General features: G+C 44.5%; 1 protein-coding gene across 12 annotated transcripts in view; it reads right to left on the bottom strand.

Moving 5' to 3' along the window:
- Window positions 1-18,517, bottom strand: part of PPFIA1 (PTPRF interacting protein alpha 1) — a 119,393-nt gene that overhangs the window by 46,272 nt on the left and 54,604 nt on the right. For 8 of the 12 annotated variants that reach the window (XM_030811419.1, XM_030811420.1, XM_030811418.1 and 5 more), the window contains 11 exons: window positions 18,392-18,466; window positions 17,604-17,705; window positions 17,150-17,371; window positions 13,630-13,776; window positions 11,844-11,978; window positions 10,883-10,957; window positions 10,426-10,509; window positions 8,297-8,428; window positions 6,546-6,608; window positions 5,520-5,599; window positions 4,648-4,783 (listed from right to left, as the gene is read on the bottom strand). In XM_030811419.1, coding sequence (XP_030667279.1) covers window positions 4,648-4,783; window positions 5,520-5,599; window positions 6,546-6,608; window positions 8,297-8,428; window positions 10,426-10,509; window positions 10,883-10,957; window positions 11,844-11,978; window positions 13,630-13,776; window positions 17,150-17,371; window positions 17,604-17,705; window positions 18,392-18,466 — 1,251 coding nt within the window. The remainder of the gene's footprint in view (window positions 1-4,647; window positions 4,784-5,519; window positions 5,600-6,545; window positions 6,609-8,296; window positions 8,429-10,425; window positions 10,510-10,882; window positions 10,958-11,843; window positions 11,979-13,629; window positions 13,777-17,149; window positions 17,372-17,603; window positions 17,706-18,391; window positions 18,467-18,517) is intronic. The other 4 variants (XM_003278025.3, XM_030811423.1, XM_030811424.1 and 1 more) reach the window with 1 other exon arrangement.

Below are 18,517 nucleotides of genomic sequence, written 5' to 3'. Positions count from 1 at the left end.
AAAACCAAATCTCAGTAGATAAAGTAACAACATTAGTTGTAGAAACATATATCTATCAGAAATTTAGGAATTCTTTAATGAAAGCCTAAAAGATTTTAGAAAGATGGGCCATGCTTATAAGGTACTGACATGAAGCAGGCAGTATTTAAGAAATCGGGGAGGGCAACAATCCATTCCTTGGACCCTTGTGATATTAATACCCTAACATGGACATGTGGCATTTCCATGGCAAAGTACACAACTGGGAGATGGCAGAGTCAGAAACAAAAACCGAAAATCAGCCAGGAAGGGTGGGCAGGGGGAGGATGAAGAGAGGCTGATCAATGGCTGCAAATATACCCTTAGAAGAAATAAGACCTGGTGTTGGACAGATCAGCAGGGTGACTAAAGTTAACATTACTAGGTGATACACACCAGCGTGGTGGCACATACCTGCAAACCCAGCATTTTGGGAGGCTGAGGTGGGTGATCACCTGAGGTCAGGAGTTCGAGACCAACCTGGCCAGCATGGCAAAACCCCATCTCTACTAAAAATACAAAAATTAGCCAGGTGTAGTGGCTCATGCCTGTAATCCCAGCTATTCAGGAGGCTAAGGAAGGAGAATTGTTTGAACCTGGGAGGTGGAAGTTGCAATGAGTCCAGGTCACACCATTGCACTCCAGCCTGGGTGACAGAAAAAGACTCTGCCTCAAAAAAACAAAAAACAAAAAACAAAAATAGGTGATACATTTCAAAATCGTTGCAAGGGAATAACTTGAATGTTCCTAGTGTAAAGAAAAGAGAAATATGTAACATGATGGATATCCCAATTACCCTAATTTAATTATATGAATGTATCAAATTGTCACATATATCCCCAAAATATGTATACTTAATATGGATCAATAAAAAAATACATCTGTACTCCAATTATACATGCTACTGGAAAGTTACGAAAAAAAAGATTTAAATCCATATCAACTGAGTTCACTCAGCTGCTGTAAACTTCATAAGTGTTTTCGAGTACCCGCTAACCAACCTGCATGTCCACATCCCGCCCTGCCTAAGGCTGGCACTACCAAGCTCGAACGAGGAAAGGAGGGCAGCAGCAACTGAGAGAATCAAGGGCAACCTTAAGAATGGCAGTGTATGCAGCATGGGCAGCTCAGTGCTGAGTGGCCGTGTCTGCCTGAGGCATCATGTATGTCATCAGAATGCAGAGGGAAAAGTGTGTGTGCCAGGACCTACGCAATCCTCCAGGTGTCATTCTTTCATGCTGCCTCACGCTTCAAGCCCCCAACACTTCCTCTCCAATTCTCACTCCCAGCTGGTGACCTTCGCATTTCATGGAGACAAAACCAAGGCCTGCACTCGGCCTTCCTCCTCTCTGAGGTCAGCCCCACCTGCTGGGCAGCAGCCTCAAGCCCTGGCTCACACCCGGATCTCGGGCCATCACGGCTCCCTCTCTGGATAAGCAAGTTTCACTAGCTCGTCCCATTAGCATAAAGACATCTTCTCCCCCATCTCACCTTAAAACACCACGGCAGAAACCAAGGCCCTTAACCAGTCCCTTCCCGGGTCTCCTTTCACCCACCCCTCCACTGTTCTGGTCCCGACCAGAGTAAAAGATCCCGGTGAGCTGCCTCCATTCTGTCTTCCTCTCCCCACTTCTCCAGACCTTGCTGCAGGACAGCTTCGAGCGCTTACTTCCCCGCCAGCGGGACTACTCTATGGCAGTTCCAACATGCTCCCCGTTACTAAGGCCACCAGCTGTCCCTTGGTCCCGTCTCCCATCTGACCTGGCCCATCAGCAGAGTGGGCTCCGCTACCCTCCTCTCTTCCCTGAGCACTCTGCCCAGTTGGTCCCAGGACCCTATCCCTCGCTGGTCATGCCTCTGTCTCATTCCTTCCCAGTCTCCCCACCGATGGTCTTGGAGCACCCCAGAGCTCCATTCTTAGACCTTATCTCCATCCACAGGCACCCATGAGGTGGCGTCGTCTTGTCTAATGTTTCTTAATACCATCCATATGCGCAAGACACCTCAATTTTCTTTCTTTTTTTGAGACGGAGTCTTGCTGTCGCCCAGGTTGGACTGCAGTGGCGTGATCTCGGCTCACTGCAGGCTCCGCCCCACCGGGTTCACGCCATTCTCCTGCCTCAGCCTCCTGAGTAGCTGGGACTACAGGCGCCCGCCACCACGCCCGGCTAATTTTTTATATTTTTAGTAGAGACAGGGTTTCACCGTGTTAGCCAGGATGGTCTCGATCTCCTGACTTCGTGATCCGCTCGCCTCGGCCTCCCAAAGTGCTGGGATTACAGGCGTGAGCCACCGTGCCCGGCCGACACCTCAATTTTCATCTCTAGTTCTAGATGTCTCTCTTGGGTTCCAGACTGTAATATTCAACAGCCAACCTGCCACCTCCCCTGGACAGCTGATAGTCCCGTCAACCTGAACATGGCTCTGGCTCAATTCCTAGTCTCCTCCGAGCCAGTGTCTTCCTCATCTCAAGAAACAGACTGCATCCTTCTGGCTGTTCAAGCCCAAATGCTTGGAGTCATCTCTGACTCCTGTCTTTGCTTCTCACCCTGGATCCAATCCCTCAGCAAATCTTGTTGGCACTCCATAACAATACACTGAACACGCTCCACGTGCTCCTTCTCCTTCCTTCTTCATGCCCCTGCTCAGACGTCACCCTCACTACACTGTCTCCCTGGCCTCCCTACTTAAAATTCTTATTCCCCTGCTCACTCCACAACTCATGGCTGCCCTGAGTCCCACTTTCATGCTTATTACCATCTGACATACAGGGATGGTTTAAAAATATGTCCACCAACACTTTTAACACTCATCCCTTTAAGAGGTGGAGGGTGATTCTCACCCCAAACCCTGAGTGTGGGCAAGACTTAGCGCCTCACTCAAATGAATAGAATAGAGCGGAAGTGAAGGCTGCGGCTTCCAAGACCAGGACTGGAAAGGCTGTGGGACTTTCTCCTGTCCTACAGTACGGGCTGCTTGCATCACAATGCAAAGACCCTAGAGCAGCCCCGGTGGCCAGTTCCAAGTGGTGGGTGATGGCCCCGAGGCTTCCTGCCCCAGTTGGGTCTTTCTGTGGCTCCAGCCTTACCAGATTGAGCCAGGACTGTCCTGCTCTGCTGCTCCTGCGCTCACAGGAGCTGTGAACTACGAAATGTTCACTGTTTTAAGCCACTGAGCTCCGTAGTAATTTGTTACACACCAATAGTCAACAAACACACATTACCAGATTCTGTCGACTGTTTGTGTCCTCTGGGACGCAGGCATTCTTCCTGTTTTATTACACACTGCTGCAGCCCTAGGACTCTACAGGTCTGTAATGGGGCCTGGCCCAAACTAGCTGTTGAGTAACTATGGGGGCTAAAATTATACTTGCGTGTATTGAAACAAATGCTGCTGAACAGACCAAAGTAAGAAGGTAAACGTTCAAAGATGAATTCTTTTCACTAATTGACGAATATATGTATTCAATTACTTCTTTTATTTTTTAGAAACAGGGTCTTACTCTGTTGACCAAGCTGGAGCGCAGTGGTGCAACCATAGTCACCATAGCGTTGACCTCCCGGGGCTCAAAGGATCCTTCTACCCCAGCCCCAAGAGTAGCTGGGACTACAGGCACATACCACCATGCCCAGCTAATTTCTTTGTTTGTAGAGACAAGGTCTTACTATGATGCCCAGGCTGGTCTCAATCTCCTGGGCTCAAAGGATCCTTCTGCCTCAGCCTCCTGAGTAGCAGGGACTACAGGCACACACTACCACAGCCAGCTAATTTTTTTTTTTTTTTTTTTTAGTAGAGACAGGGGTCTCCCTGTGTTGCCAAAGCTGGTCTCAAGCTCCTGGCTTCAAGTGATCCTCTCAAAGCACTGAGATTACAAGTGTGAGGCACTGCACCCGGCTATTTATTTTATTTTATTTTTTGAGACGGAGTTTCGCTCTTGTAGCCCAGGCTGGAGTGCAATGGTGGTTTCTCGGCTCACTGCAACGCCTCCCAGGTTCAAACGATTCTTCTGCCTCGGGCTCCCGAGTAGCTGGGATTACAGGCACCTGCCACCATGCCCAGCTAATTTTTTGTATTTTTAGTAGAGATGGGGTTTCACTATGTTGGCCAGGCTGATCTCAAACTCCTGACCTCAGGTGATCCACCCGCCATGGCCTCCCGAAGTTCTGGGATTGCAGGCATGAGCTACCCGCACCTGGCCTACTCATTTATTATTAATCACTACTTCAAATCCATGATTATCATTGTATTTAAAAGTGACTGTGTTTTTATAAGAATTCCTATTAAAAGAAAAAAGAAAAAAAAAAAAAAAAAAACTACAGAGGCCAGGCACGGTGGCTCACACCTGTAGTCCCAGCACTTTGTGAGGCCGAGGCAAGAAGACTGCGTGAGGCCAGGAGTTCAAGACCAGCTTGGGCAACACAGACCCTACCTCTTAAAAACAAACAAACAAACAAACAACCCTATTTTAAAAAATGTTCTAAAAGCTAAACTCTTAGCCAGAAAATAGAAAATGAGAGGAGGGCAAGAAAGCAATGACCTATCAACATTTTTATCCCAAAGTAGTCTGAAAGCCACAGGATAAGCAGGTAACTTTCACATAAGCAGAGGTATTTCACACAAAGACCTTGCCTTGGAAGGCTCATCTCGCAGGGCTGCCAGACGGCCTTTCTGCGGGCGGCGCAGCACTGCACTGGTGCTGTAGGAGTCTGTGTGGCCATCTGCCATGGGGAACCTGAAATCTGGGACACTGCCCAAGTGGGGTCGGCTGAAACATGAAAAATAAGAATGATCATTATTAGAAGAAAAGGAAATAAATTCTCTTTTAGTTAAGGCAGAATCTATCAATTTGGAAAAGTTATTCCACACAGGAAAGGGTCTCCAGGGAGGGCACTGCTCTCACCTGCCCCAAGAGCTACATGTTGCCTACTCCAGGCCAACAGTTTTAGTCTCTCAGCCCTACCAGGTAGAAAGCTCTCCAGAAAAAGCTGTGCAGATGGCCACGGTGATGAGCCACAAGGAGCCAGCTGTCTAGGATGAGAGAGACCCCAGGTCCCCTGAGACCCCTCCTCTGGGTCCAGGTGTCCGGCTCTGCATTTCTGCTCCACTTTCCCAGGGCTGAAGAGAAACACAGCCACACGCCACTGCTGGCCTTCAACTGCTCTGCAATTGTCCCACCCGTGCCAGCATCTGTGGTGTGAGATCTTGGGATCTGTCATTCTGCTCTTACATCATCAGTGTCACACTCTGCTGGGCACCTAAATTAAGATATCCAAATATTAACTGATCAAAACTCCTCCTGTTTTGGAGTTTTGCCAATGATGTGTCTCCTCAGTACCAAGCTCTAACCTTTGAGTTACTTTATTCTTCTCTCTCGCTTCCTACTAAGCTACAGGTTCCTTGAGGTCACACCATTAGCCACATCCAGTTAGGCTGCCCACATAGCCAAGAGCTGGCCTGCCACAGGTGCTGACAATATGGCTGCTCACTGGTTAATACCATACCCATGATGAAGTGAAGCACCTCTTAGTCTCATCTGGTCTAGTTCGGCCCTCAATGCTTCAATGTTTAGGACAAGCTGATCCTACAGAAAAGCAAAAGACTTACATTACCGCTATCTCTTTTAGATTTTAAAACCACTTACTTCAAATGTGCTCAGATGCTGAGCATAACCCTAACAGGTTAAATCAGCAGCTACAAATACCAAACATTTTAATGCTGGGAAAATTTTCTCCAAGAGTACTGCAGTAAACATAAACACTTAGACTATTATATTAACTTTGTAAGCCCTAATGAATGAAAAGCTGTGTCTTAGTCATAGAAAAGCTTTTAAGAGGATAAACACCAAACGATCAACAATTACTAGTTTTGTAGAGAAGCAGACCCTTTTAGGGGAGAAGGGGAACAATATTCACGTCCTGTGCATCTCTGTATTGTGTTTAATTGTCTTACAACGAGTATGCATCCATCCCTGTGTCATGGGTATACTTGATCTCATTTCTAGAGCTGTGCTGTCCAACACTGTGGCTACTGAGCCCTTGTAATGGGTTAGTCTAAATGGAGATGTGCTGTGACTATGAAATACACAGTGGAAAAAGAACGTAAAGTAGCTCAGTTCTGTTTCTATTAATACATTATGAAATAATAACATTTTACATATACTAAATTAAATAAAATAGATTTTACCTATTTCTTACTTTCTAAAATGTGACTATTAGAAAATTAAACATTACATATGCAGCTCATATTATATTTCTGTTGGACAGCACTGTCATTGATGCTAATATTTTAGCTTCAAATAAACCCAGAAAGGACTCCAAATTCTGAACAATGTGCATAGCCAGACTCAAAATACACCCGAAATACAAAGGCATTCAACATACAAGCCTGAGAGTGCTAGAAACTTATGGCAGTGGACTATGAGAGCCACAAACCAAGCTGCTCTCCACTGTCAGACAACTGCAGTAACTATCATCATCATCAACTCAGTTCAACTCAGCTCTTCATGGATTTAGAGAAGATTTCAGTACCTTATCATGCTGTGTTTCTTCTAATTGCTTTTTTGCATTTTCAACTTCTCTTAATAGAGAATTCTGAAAAAGACAGATAGTCCTTTAGTGTTTCTTTAAAATGTCCCATTTAAATGCATAGCATGGCTGTATTCGTTTAAAAAAAAAAAAAAAAAAGGACCACAGAAAGGGAACGGAGCAAAAGAGCACACCAGCAAGCACTGCTATAGTCCCAGAGTTAGACCGTGAGGCGGCGACACCTTCTCTTATATCTCTTACTAATATAACATCTGCTCCTCACCAACTGAACTTTCTAAAGGTAGGTATGTCAAGTTCATGGTGCAAGTTCATTTTAATCAGTTAAACTGGCTTATACTAACTTTTAGGCTTTACAATTTCTTGGTCACTTGGGAAACCTAAATTTAAGTTTCAAATGTATAATTAAAATCAAAGATAAAAACACTGCTCCATTAAGGCTGACCCACTGATCAAGGAGGTGAGTGGGATAACGACTCTGTATGGTCTCTGGAAAATGCCCTCCATGGTCAGCACCGTATAAATAAATGTGTCATGCAATGAGCAGGAATCATTAGTCTCTCAGATGAGCAGACCCCAATCCTAACAGCCAATCTCAGGGCAGTTTCTGAGTCCCATAGCTAGGGACACTGCACAGTCAGGACAGGCTTTATCAAACGGGAATCCAGCTTCCGCCCATTAGAGCTTCTCTGACACAGATTCTAGGATATCCCTTTGCTCTCGTGACAGCTAACATGTTTGCATGATGACAGTGCTCAGAGTCCAGGCTTAAACTTTTTCCAAATCAAATGAAAAAGAACGAAGGTAGAGGTTGGAATATTTATTTGGTTTCAGCTGACTGAACTCTTTATAGTACACGATACAACCTAAGTGTCCTATTTATTAATGAGACAGAAATTAACTTTTTTCTTTTCTTTTTTTTTGGAGACAGGATCTTGCTCTGTCACACAGGCTGAATGAAGTACAGTGGCGCGATCTTGGCTCACTACAACCTCCACCTCCTGGGTTCAAGCGATTTTCATACCTTAGCTTCTCAAGTAGCTGGGACTACAGGCGGGTGCCCCCAGGCCTGGCTAATTTTTATATTTTTAGTAGAGACAGAGTTTGGCCATGTTGGCCAGGCTGGTCTCGAACTCCTGGCTGAAGTGATCTGCCTGCCTCAGCCTCCCAAAGTGCTCGGATTACAGACGTGAGCCACTGTGCCCGGCCAGAAATTAACTTCTAATGCATGAACAATAAAGAGGTGAGGGTTGGGCCCAAAAAATGATCCTAGTGCAGGGGCTGGCAAACTAGAACCTGACGGCCAAAACCAGCCCACTGCTTGTTTCTGCAAATGAATTTTATTGGAACATAGCCACACCCATTCATTTACATGTTATTTATGGCTGCTTTTGTGCTAATTACTTGATTGGCATAAAATTATTTAATTACTCATAACTACTAAAAGCCTAAAATATTTACTATCTGGCCCTTTATAAAAACCACTTACCTACTCTCATTCTAGGGAATAAGAATGATAAACAATTTCCCATACATGCAAATGGGGCATGGACTTAGCAAACAATAAGTTAATTCAGTGACTGGATAACTGTGTGTACCTTTTCCACTTTAAAGAATAATTCCCATTTTCGGTAACAGCTGCTAACCACTGTTACACATGCCTGCTCAGGGGCAGATAAGCAGTCTTTTGGCAGAGGGTGGGAAAGCTCCAGCGATGTCCGTGTTATCTAACCTACCTTATCTTCCAAAGCAGCCATTCTCTCTTTAAGATGAAGTTGAAGCCTCTCATTAGATTCTGAAAGCAGCTTGTCAACAGTGTCTGATAAACGTTTATTATGTTCTTCGTTCATTTTTTCTCTTTGCCTTGCCTAAAGCAGGAGAAACAAAGTCTTAGAAACCTCACGTAAATCCTCGATCATTATTTTAAAAGCACAAGGACCAACAGGGTGATATGCGTGCCCTCCCCTCCCCCAGCTGCTCCCCGCACTGCCATCTTGAGTGGACTTTTGCATGGTGACCAGAACCGACTCATGGACACTGGGAACACGGGACAAGTCTTGGAGAGGTCATTAACTAGAAGGTCCCACTGCTCCTACAACAGGACTCCTCAGGAATATCACTAGTTGTTAACTGTCAGAGGGACTTAAGGAGCAGATTTATAGCAGATATTTAGAGGATGAGCCTGTCTCCACGCTGGTAGAGGAATTTCCCCTTATGTAACTAAAAGCTTGGGTCTGGATTTGGGGAGGAAGGGTGAATTTAATTTACAAAACAAAAAAGTTAAAAAGTTTGTTTTGGAAAAAAAAATAGCGCTAGAGAGACTTTCATATTTTTCCTTTATATCTTTACATTGCTTAAATTTCTCATAATGGAAATTTACATTCAAAAATTGTAAATAATTACCTTAAGTAATTTTAATATGTAGTAACAAAACTGACATGTCTATTATTTTATAAAACCATAATCAAGTTCATGGTTTAAAACTTTTGTTTCTCAAATGACAGGCAGAAGGGGATAGGCAGTGTCAGTAGGTGGCACCTGTCCAGGTGGCACCTCCATGCCCTCATCACCCAAGTGCTCAGGGGGCTCCTCCCAGGCAGGGGGCAGTGGCACGGAGTTTCGATGTGCACCCGAGTCATGCTGCCCAGGCAGGAGGAGAGAGCCACGAGACCGCGCCATCAGCAGTGCATTCGCCCCCCGTGCGCCCAATTTCTGCACTGGGAAAACATGGGTAGTGACCTCTCCTTTTCTCATAAAGTCTAACATGTAGCAACTATCATTACCTGAAAGGGTCCAGCACATCATGTGGCATACAGAGTATCGCATACTTCCTCTTAGGAAAGAAACAATATCCTTCTTTGTGCTTATTTTCTGTCAGCATTTAAATAATTTTTAAAGAACACAGCTTAAAGTTCCCTGTTGTGTCTGTGAGCATGAGTGTGCATTTTGGAAGGGGACGTGGGGACTGCCTAAAATGCAGCCTCTCACTGGGAGTCGGAATCATTGTTTCCCAGAAGCTCCTTTGACTCTCTGCAGGGCATGGCCAAGAATACAGATTTCTGGTGAAAACAAAATCTAGTAGCCTTAAATTAATGTTATAAAGTGGGCTGATGTGACAGTGCAAGAGTTCTACAAATAGATGCTGCATGCTTCCTTTCCCCACCTACTTGTTAAAGAGAAATCCGCCCCAAACCCCAGGCCTGGTACCAGCTGGCCCTGGGACTGCTCTTGCTATAACTTTTTCCTGGATGTTCCATATTGACATCCACCCAGCTCTTTCAGGAAAACAATCTTAGGATTCAATGGACAGAAGTCTCCACTGCCACACTCCTTCCTAATGCTTTTTACTGTAGCTCAATTACGGTGTTGCTCTTGCTTAGAAACATTCATTCCAACATGCCATTATGTTTGGAGTATTTTAACCTGGGACAGAGGTCAGGCCTCTGACCTGCATGTGGGAATTCAGTGCCATATCCTAGGCAAGTGGACTAGTCATCCAGGACAATGGACCTGCCTCTACATTTGTGGGGCGGGCGGTGGGGGGCACGCTGGTACCAGAGCTACCTGGAACAGTTCCCCTCATAGGCCGCTAGATAAGCAAGAAGCATTTTTGGACACCTGAAGTACTGCCTATGATCTCAAACTTCTTCCGCGGCTCCCAACACTGACTGAAAACTACTACTGTGTGGGATGTACACATTAACAGGCGACTCACAGATGAGGGCGCAAAACAAAAGCACACGACCAGAACTGAGCTGGAGGACCAATATCTCAGTCAGGGGTGGGAGGCCCCGAGCTCCCCACAGCCGAGCAATGCCCTTGCAGCACCCACTCAGCGCCCCCACCCTCAGGGCTGCATGCTCACCCGCTGCAGTTCTTGATTCTTCTCCTCCAACTGTGCTTCCATCTGCCGTAACCTTTCTTCAATGTTGCCATGTCTCTCTTCAGCCTGTCAGCAGAAACAGTGTAAGCTGACGTCATCCTTACACTTCATTAACGACATGCTGCATACCACTGCAGTGGCAACAGGCGCAACATGCTGTGTGTGGGCTGCTCCGCCATACTAAATGGAAAGCACGTACTCATCCATCAACACAGCCTACGGGGCTTCACGTGCTGGGCCGTGAGGTGGCTGGCCCTCTTGTGTTGGTGATTCTGAAGCATGGCTGCTGCTGGCGACTGACTGCGTGTTTTCCCCCCAACCCCTATGCCCAATCTCAATGGAGTCATGATTCTTCCATCCTTAGACTGCTTCTGGTTAGTAAGCATGGAAAGCAGAAAGCAGCAGCAAGCACAAGCAAGGAGCAGTGCACCCATTCTACCTTCCTAAGCTTGGAAGTAAGTTCCAACAGTTTAGCTTCCTTAGCAGCAGAGCTCCCAGAAGACAAAAGGTCAGACTACAAAGCCGACAAGGGACAGGAAAGATAACAGGGGAGAAAAGAAATCGAGACTTTAAAAACAGATCATGGAGTGGGAGGAAAGGTTCTCTTACAGCTGTTAGCAACAAACTTGCTAGAAGGAACAGGTCTATGAGCCCTAAAACCATCTGAATGGTCCAGAAGGATGCCCTCCCCAGCAGCTTGAAAAGCTTGAGCCAGAAGACTCAAGACGACGGACAGGGGCCTCGGCTCCTGCTGCTCGCCTGCCTGGCACTGCAGTGCTGGGCTCCCCACACCCCAGAGGCTGGGTGTTTGCCCGGTGATGTGCTCCCTGGGCTCTTGCCGATCCCAGGACCTATGACAGCATTTGCCTCTTTAGTTGCTTCCCCCATGAATGGTGAGAACTTGGAGGGACTGTGTCTTGCACATGCCTAGTCAACAGTTGTTGGACAAATGAATAAATATTACTTAAAAACACATTTTTAAGTAATTTCAAAATAATAAAATTACTTAAAAATGTGTTTATTAAGAATTTATCTTGATGGTGTTTTTTAAAGAATGGCATCTTCCTATTTTTGAGAAAAACTACCCTTCTTTTACAGAGGCTTCTATCCTATGCTTAAGCTGGTGACCAAAACAATTCTAAAAAGCAGTAACTCTCAGATCACACGTGCCATGGACAAATAGTATACAGCTCTCAAAACCAAGGGAGACTTTGGGATAAAAAGATCATGTCCGGCATTTACAAAGTGTTCCAATCTCAGATGAAAGAGCACTCAAACCAAATCCGTGCACTTCCATGGATTTAGGTGCTGATGTAATAAGAACAGTGACAAACAAGGTACACAGGCAAGGCACAGTCACAGGCCTGGCAGCCGAACCAGAACGAAGCTCATGACACTACCTTGGAAAGCGCTGCCACCCTCTGGGCCAGCTCCGCCTCCACCTCGGGAAGCGTCTCTGCCTTCCTCAGTGTCTGTTGCAGCTTTTGCTCTGCCAATTCCAAGCGCTCCTGTAACTGGCGGTTTTTATCTTCAGTCTATAAAATGAGAGCAAAGCATCAAAATGCAACAAATCTTCTAGCTATATCAGTTTTTAACAGATTGAAACAAACTGAAATGCAGATACAGACTAAGAGAGTCATGATGGAAGAGCTACAGTGATGGGAGTTGCTTCTGGGTCAGGTTTTTTTTTTTGAGACACAGTAGAGTCTTGCTTTGTCACCCAGGCTGGAGTGCAGTGGTACAATCTTGGCTAACTGCAACCTCCACCTCTCGAGTTCAAGCAATTCTCCTGCCTCAGCCTCCTGAGTAGCTGCAATTACAGGCATGTGCCACCAGGTCTGGCTAATTTTTGTATTTTTAGTAGAGACAGGGCTTCGGCATGTTGGCCAGGCTGGTCTTGAACTCCTAACCTCAAGTGATCTACCCGCCTCAGCCTCCCAAAGTGGGGACTACGGGTGTGTGCCACTGTGCCCGGCCTGGGTAAGGTTTTCTTGCTGCCAGGAGTACATGCCCACTTTCCTGGTCTTGGTTTCAATGTGCAAAACACCTCTTGCCAAAGTGTTTGCTTTTCCTAAATAACTTCTAAGAAGCTTTTTTGTTTTTGTTTTTGTTTAAAGACAGAGTCTTGCTCTGTCACCCAGGCTGGAATACAGTGATGCTTATAATTACAAGAGTAAGTATGGTTTACGAAACCATGGGAGACACAGTTTCTTACTACAGACTTCATTGCCTTTTTTTTTTTTTTTTTTTGGAGACAGAGGCTAGCTGTGTCACCCAGGCTGGAGTGCAGTGGCGCACTCTCGGCTCACTGCAATCTCTGCCCCTTGGGTTCAAGCGATTCTCCTGCCTCAGCCTCCTGAGTAGCAGCTGGGATTACAGAAGCACGCCACCACACCCAGCTAATTTTTGTATTTTTAGTAGAGACGGGGTTTCACCATGTTGGTCAGGCTGGTCTCAAACGCCTAACCTCATGATCCACCTGCCTTGGCCTCCCAAAGTGCTGGGATTACAGGCGTGAGCCATCAGGCCCGGCTGCATTTTTTATTTTAGAGACGGGGTCTCATTCTGTGGCCCAGGCTGGAGTCCAGTGGCACAATCATAGCACATTGAAGCCTTGAACTCCAGGGCTCAAGTCATCCTCCCTCCTTAGCCTCCTGAGTAGCTAGTGCTAAAGGCACATGCCACCATGCCCAGCTAATTATTTAATTTTCTGTAGAGACAGGGTCTTGCTATGTTGCCCAGGCTGTTCTCACATTCCTGGGCTCAAGCGATCTTCCCGCCTCAGCCTCCCAAAGTGTTAGAATGACAGGCATGAGCCACTGCATCCGACCAAGACTTCATTTGTCGTACTATTCATTTATCATAGTGCTCCCACTTAGTTACAAATAGCCTACTGCCTTGAAGTTCTTTGCCACTCTCTGCTCCTTTGGTAAAAATGCTAACAAGCAATAAGATTAACTTTCAATTACAACAAAAGAAAAAACTGAGGACAAAATGGTTAAATCAAATCCCACGTAATCAAAACCTCTAAACTGAAGGAACTCCCACATGTCTTGAACATAATATTCTAAGGTCATAAAAACTTGATGTTTGGACTTGATTTCCAACATGAAAATGAGAGAAAAAGGGTCTTTAACTTCATTAATAATTAACTGAAGCCAGACAAAGGTCGATAAAATCCATTACCTGTCGATGCATAGAATCTTTATTTGCAATTTCATTTTCAAGTTTATCATTGAGGTCATGCACAGATGTGGCTTCACGCTGTGCAGCGAGGTAGCGTTTTTCAAGAGTAGTGATTCTCTCTTCCATGTCTTCCTTTTGGGCCATGGCCTAAATTAGGTATTTCAGAGGGGACAAAAAAGTAGGTAATTAACGATTACACATTAAGATACTTAAGAGAGAAAAAAAACTGAACTAAATCCCAAATTTCCAATCAAATTAAAAATTAGCATCCTCAGGCCAGATACAGCAGCTCACTCCTATAATCACAGCACTTTGGGAGGCTAAGGTGGGAGGATGGCTTCAGGTAAGGAGTTCAAGACCTTGTCTCTACAGAAATATTTTATTTTGTTTTTTGAGACAGAGTCTCCCTCTATCACCTAGGATGGAATGCTGTGGTGCAATCAAGGCTCACCGTAGCCTTGACTTCCCAGGCTCAAGGGATCCTTCCACTCAATCTTCCCAGTAGCTGGGACTACAAGCGTATACCACTATATCCAACTAATTTTTAATTTTTTGTAGATATAGGGGTCTTACTCTATCACCCAGGCTGGTCTTGAATTTCTGTGCTCAAGAGATCCTCCTTGGCCTTCCTTTGGCCTCCCAAAGTGTTAGGATTACAGGCGTGAGCCAGTGTCCCTGGCCAAAAACATTTTAAAGAAACAAAACTTAGCCACACATGGTGGCACGCCCCTGTAGTCCCAGGTACTTGGGAGGCTGAGGCAGGAGGATTGCTCGAGTCCAGCAGTTCAAGGCTGCAGTGAGCTATGATGGCGCCACTGCACTCCAGCCTGGGTAACAGAGAGAGATCCTGTCTCAAAAAAAATAATAATAATAAAAATAAAAAAATAGTGTCCCCAAAATTAAATCGATGAAGATGTCAGTTTTCTCAAATGTGAATGAAAATGTAACTACTTCAAATATCATAAATAGTCACCTACACGATTAACAAAGACTTGTCTCTCTTAATACTGTGTCTGGCCACTCAGTTGACCAAGCTTTCCCATTTCTACATAATATTATAAAAATATATACACTCAAATATCTAAATATTTTTCAAGGAGGTGAAAGTGTCCTCAAAGAAGACACAGTCTATGTCTGCCTCACGCTACAAATGGTCTCACACAGGACAGGGTGTGGCCTCTCTCAGTGGACACAGTAGTGAGATACAAGTCCCACTTTCTAGGATAAGGGTTGGATGAACTCTCATACAATTACAAGACTCAGGCATACCGACAAATGGAAACAGAAGTACTAGTTTAATTCAATTGGATGCAACTACCTGAAGTCTACAAGATGATTACTATACAGTATCAAACACTTAAGGCTAGGACCAGAACTTTTTGCTTGTGAAATACCTGTCCTCCACCTCCAGAATTCACTATTTTCAAGTTGTTCCCTATTTATAAAATGACTAAAGTTAGCAAAGTCTAAATATTACAAGTGATAGGGGAAAAAAGCTCAACATCACTGATTAGAGAAATGCAAATCAAAACCACAATGAGACACCATCTCACACCAGTCAGAATGGCTATGGTGGAAAAGTCAATCAATAACAGATGCTGGTGAGGTTGTGGAGAGAAAAGAATGTTTTCCTGCTGTTGATGGGAGTATAAATTAGTTCAACCATCGTGGAAGACAGCATGGAGATTCCTCAAAGACCTAAAGATGGAAATACCAACCCAGCAATCCCATTACGGGGTATATACCCAAAGGAATATAAATCGTTCTATTATAAAGACACACGCACACGTATGTTCACTGCAGCATTATTCACAATAGCAAAGACAAGGAATCAACCTACATGCCCATCAATGACAGACTCCATAAAGAAAATGTGGTACATATACACCATGGAATACTATGCAGCCATAAAACAGAATGAGATCATGTCCTTTGCAGAGACATGGATAGAGCTGGCGGCCATTATCTTTAGCAAACACAGGAACAGAAAAACAAAATACCTCATGTTCTCACTTATAAGTGGGAGCTAACTGATGAGAACACAGGGACACACAGAGGGGAACAACACACACTGGGGCCTATCAAAGGGTGGAGGGTGGAGGGTGGGAGGAAGAAGAGGATCAGGAAAAATAACTAGGCTTGGTACATGTGTGATGAAATAATTTGTAAAACAAACCCCCAGCACACAAGTTTACTTACGTAACAGACCTACACACGTACCCCAAACTTAAAAGTTAAAATTAAAAAATAAAAGTGATAGGTCTCAAAAGAATTTCAAAATTCTCTGCATATTAATCTCTGCCACATAATCTCCTGCTGTAGCCAAAGAATAGAACCTAGTAGGTGACATACTACATGCAAATGTTCTTCCTGTGGTGAATTTCTACATGAAATTACTCAACGTCAAACAACCAAACTGAAAAGCAGACATTCAATGGTTGAGGCGCCTGACAAGGGACAAAGTGCAGGTCAGAAAGTGACAGGAAGGGCACCTGAGAAAGCACTCAGCCTCACTGTTTCATGATCAAATAGTTTCTCTCTTTTTTTTTTTTTTTTTTTTTTTTGAGACGGAGTCTCCCTCTGTCGCCCAGGCTGGAGTGCAGTGTCCCGATCTCGGCTCACTGCAAGCTCCGCCTCTCGGGTTCACGCCATTCTCCTGCCTCAGCCTCCTGAGTAGCTGGGACTACAGGCGCCTGCCACCATGCCTGGCTAATTTTTTTGTATTTTTTAGTAGAGATGGGGTTTCGGCGTGTTATCCAGGATGGTCTCGATTTCCTGACCTCATGATCCACCCACCTCAGCCTCCCAAAGTGCTGGGATTACAGGCGTGAGCCACCACGCCCGGCATTCATGATCAAATAGTTTCTCAGTTATAATGGTAGAAATATTTGTCAGCAATGAGTATACTGCCATGTATTTTTGCTATATGATCCTGATGACCCATGTAGAAGCAAATTCCACTCTTGATTGTTTGTCTGACCATTAATATTCAATGCCAGGAATTCCTTGAAGGAGCAGGTCAGAAAATGAGAAGACCGCCAGCAACACCCCCTCCCACAGTTAAGAGACTATACTCACATTGCCCTACGTGAACTAGCACAGCCAGTATCAATGTCTGCTTGCTAAGTATGTGTGCAACAGAAGGCAATCTGAACGTAAGAACAAATTAAGACAGCCTAGAAATTGCACAGATGAAGAATCTACAAACAAGGACATTAAACAATATTAAAGCAGCACAAGTAGGAGGGGCCAGTGTGGCGTCCACTCCATGGTCATGTCAGTCAGTGGGACTAGTTCTCTACTTTGAAGAGCTCAGGGACAGGAGATTTCACAACAAAAATGGGGAGGTAACTTATGGCAGTTTCACAGCACTCTCTCCTTTTCAATATAACTTATACAATAATCCAAAGGTTGAAAGTAATTGGGAGAGTAAGGGACAAAAGGAGAAAAAAAATCATTTAACTAAAACATCCCAAACATTCAACTTCATGACAAGACTGTAATTTTTGTTATTGCTCACTTCACGGACATCTCGTTGCAATTTTGTGTTCATTTCTTCGGATTTGATGAGATCTTTTCTAGCGGTGTCCAGATCCTCTTCCAGTTCTGTCACATGACTGGAGAGGGAAGCCAGGCGTTCTTTCATTTGGCTCTGTTCCCTTGACTGCTTACTTATGATTTCTTGGAGCTCAATTACTTTAGCAAGGTCTTCCTCGTGGCTTAAAGAACCATCAGAAGATCTCTGATAGGGGGAAAAAAAATCCTTAAATACCCTTATTTGGTGAGCTATAAAATAAAAATACTTCCAGGAAATAGCTAAAATCAAAACTGACTTATGCAATCTGTTGGATTGCACAACTTTCATGACCACTTCAGCTCTAAGCCGGTACTTTAGCAACTGTTTTCCACATAACCCGACACATACTGTGAACAAATGAAATCAAACAGAATAAAGAGAAAGCCTACAGACTTGCCTTTCCATTCGTGCTTGGTGTATTTTCTTGTTCATGGTTTATGTCCAGCACTCCATCTGTTAGTGTTTTTTTCTGATTATTCTGTTCTTTAAGAATCATTAGCTGAAACCAAAAAATTGAATATGAGTGTAAAATACCTTACATAAGAGAAATAAGTAAAGATAGCAAAACTCCTTTTGGAAAAACACAACTAAAAACTGCTTAACATAGTATAAAAGAGAAAGCATATGGCAATGCTACCTAATCCGAAAATAACCAGGTCATTAAAGATGGAATTTATTATCCACTGGCCAGATGAATCCTTAGGTAACCATCGTTTTCTAGTCCTTAAAATGACTCAGATAGGCTGGTCCTCAATCGGGAAGATAAGTAACATGTGATATGTACAACTACAGTCCTTATACTTCTCTTTTTTTTTTTTTTTTTTTTTTGAGACAGAGTCTCACTCTGTCACCCAGGCTGGAGTGCAATGGTGCAATCTCAGCTCATTGCAACCTCCACCTCCTGGGCTCAAGCAATTCTCATGTCTCAGCCTCCCGAGCAGCTGGGACTAAAGGAACATGCCACCACTCCCGGCTAATTTTTGTATTTTTAGTAGAAATGGGGTTTCACCACGTTGGTCAGACTGGTCTCGGAACTCCTGACCTCAGGTGATCTGCCCGCCTCAGTCTCCCAAAGTGTTGGGATGACAGGCGTGAGCCACCGTGTCTGGCCTTATGCTTCTTTTAATAATTAAAGGATAAAAATAAACCCCCCCCAATTCAACTCATGATGAAGCTCAAGCTTACCTCTTTGTGTGTGGCACCTAATTCCTCTTCTAACAAACTACATCTTTCAAGTGCTACTCGTAATCGCTCTCTCACCTGAAAATAAAAGGGGTTGAGTTTGTGTGTGTGTGTGTATACTGTTTATTT

This window comes from Nomascus leucogenys, chromosome 4, assembly GCF_006542625.1.
Source record: "Nomascus leucogenys isolate Asia chromosome 4, Asia_NLE_v1, whole genome shotgun sequence".
NCBI lineage: Eukaryota > Metazoa > Chordata > Mammalia > Primates > Hylobatidae > Nomascus > Nomascus leucogenys.
The sequence above is the reverse complement of the archived record's forward strand: the minus strand, read 5'-3'. Positions and strand labels throughout refer to the sequence as shown.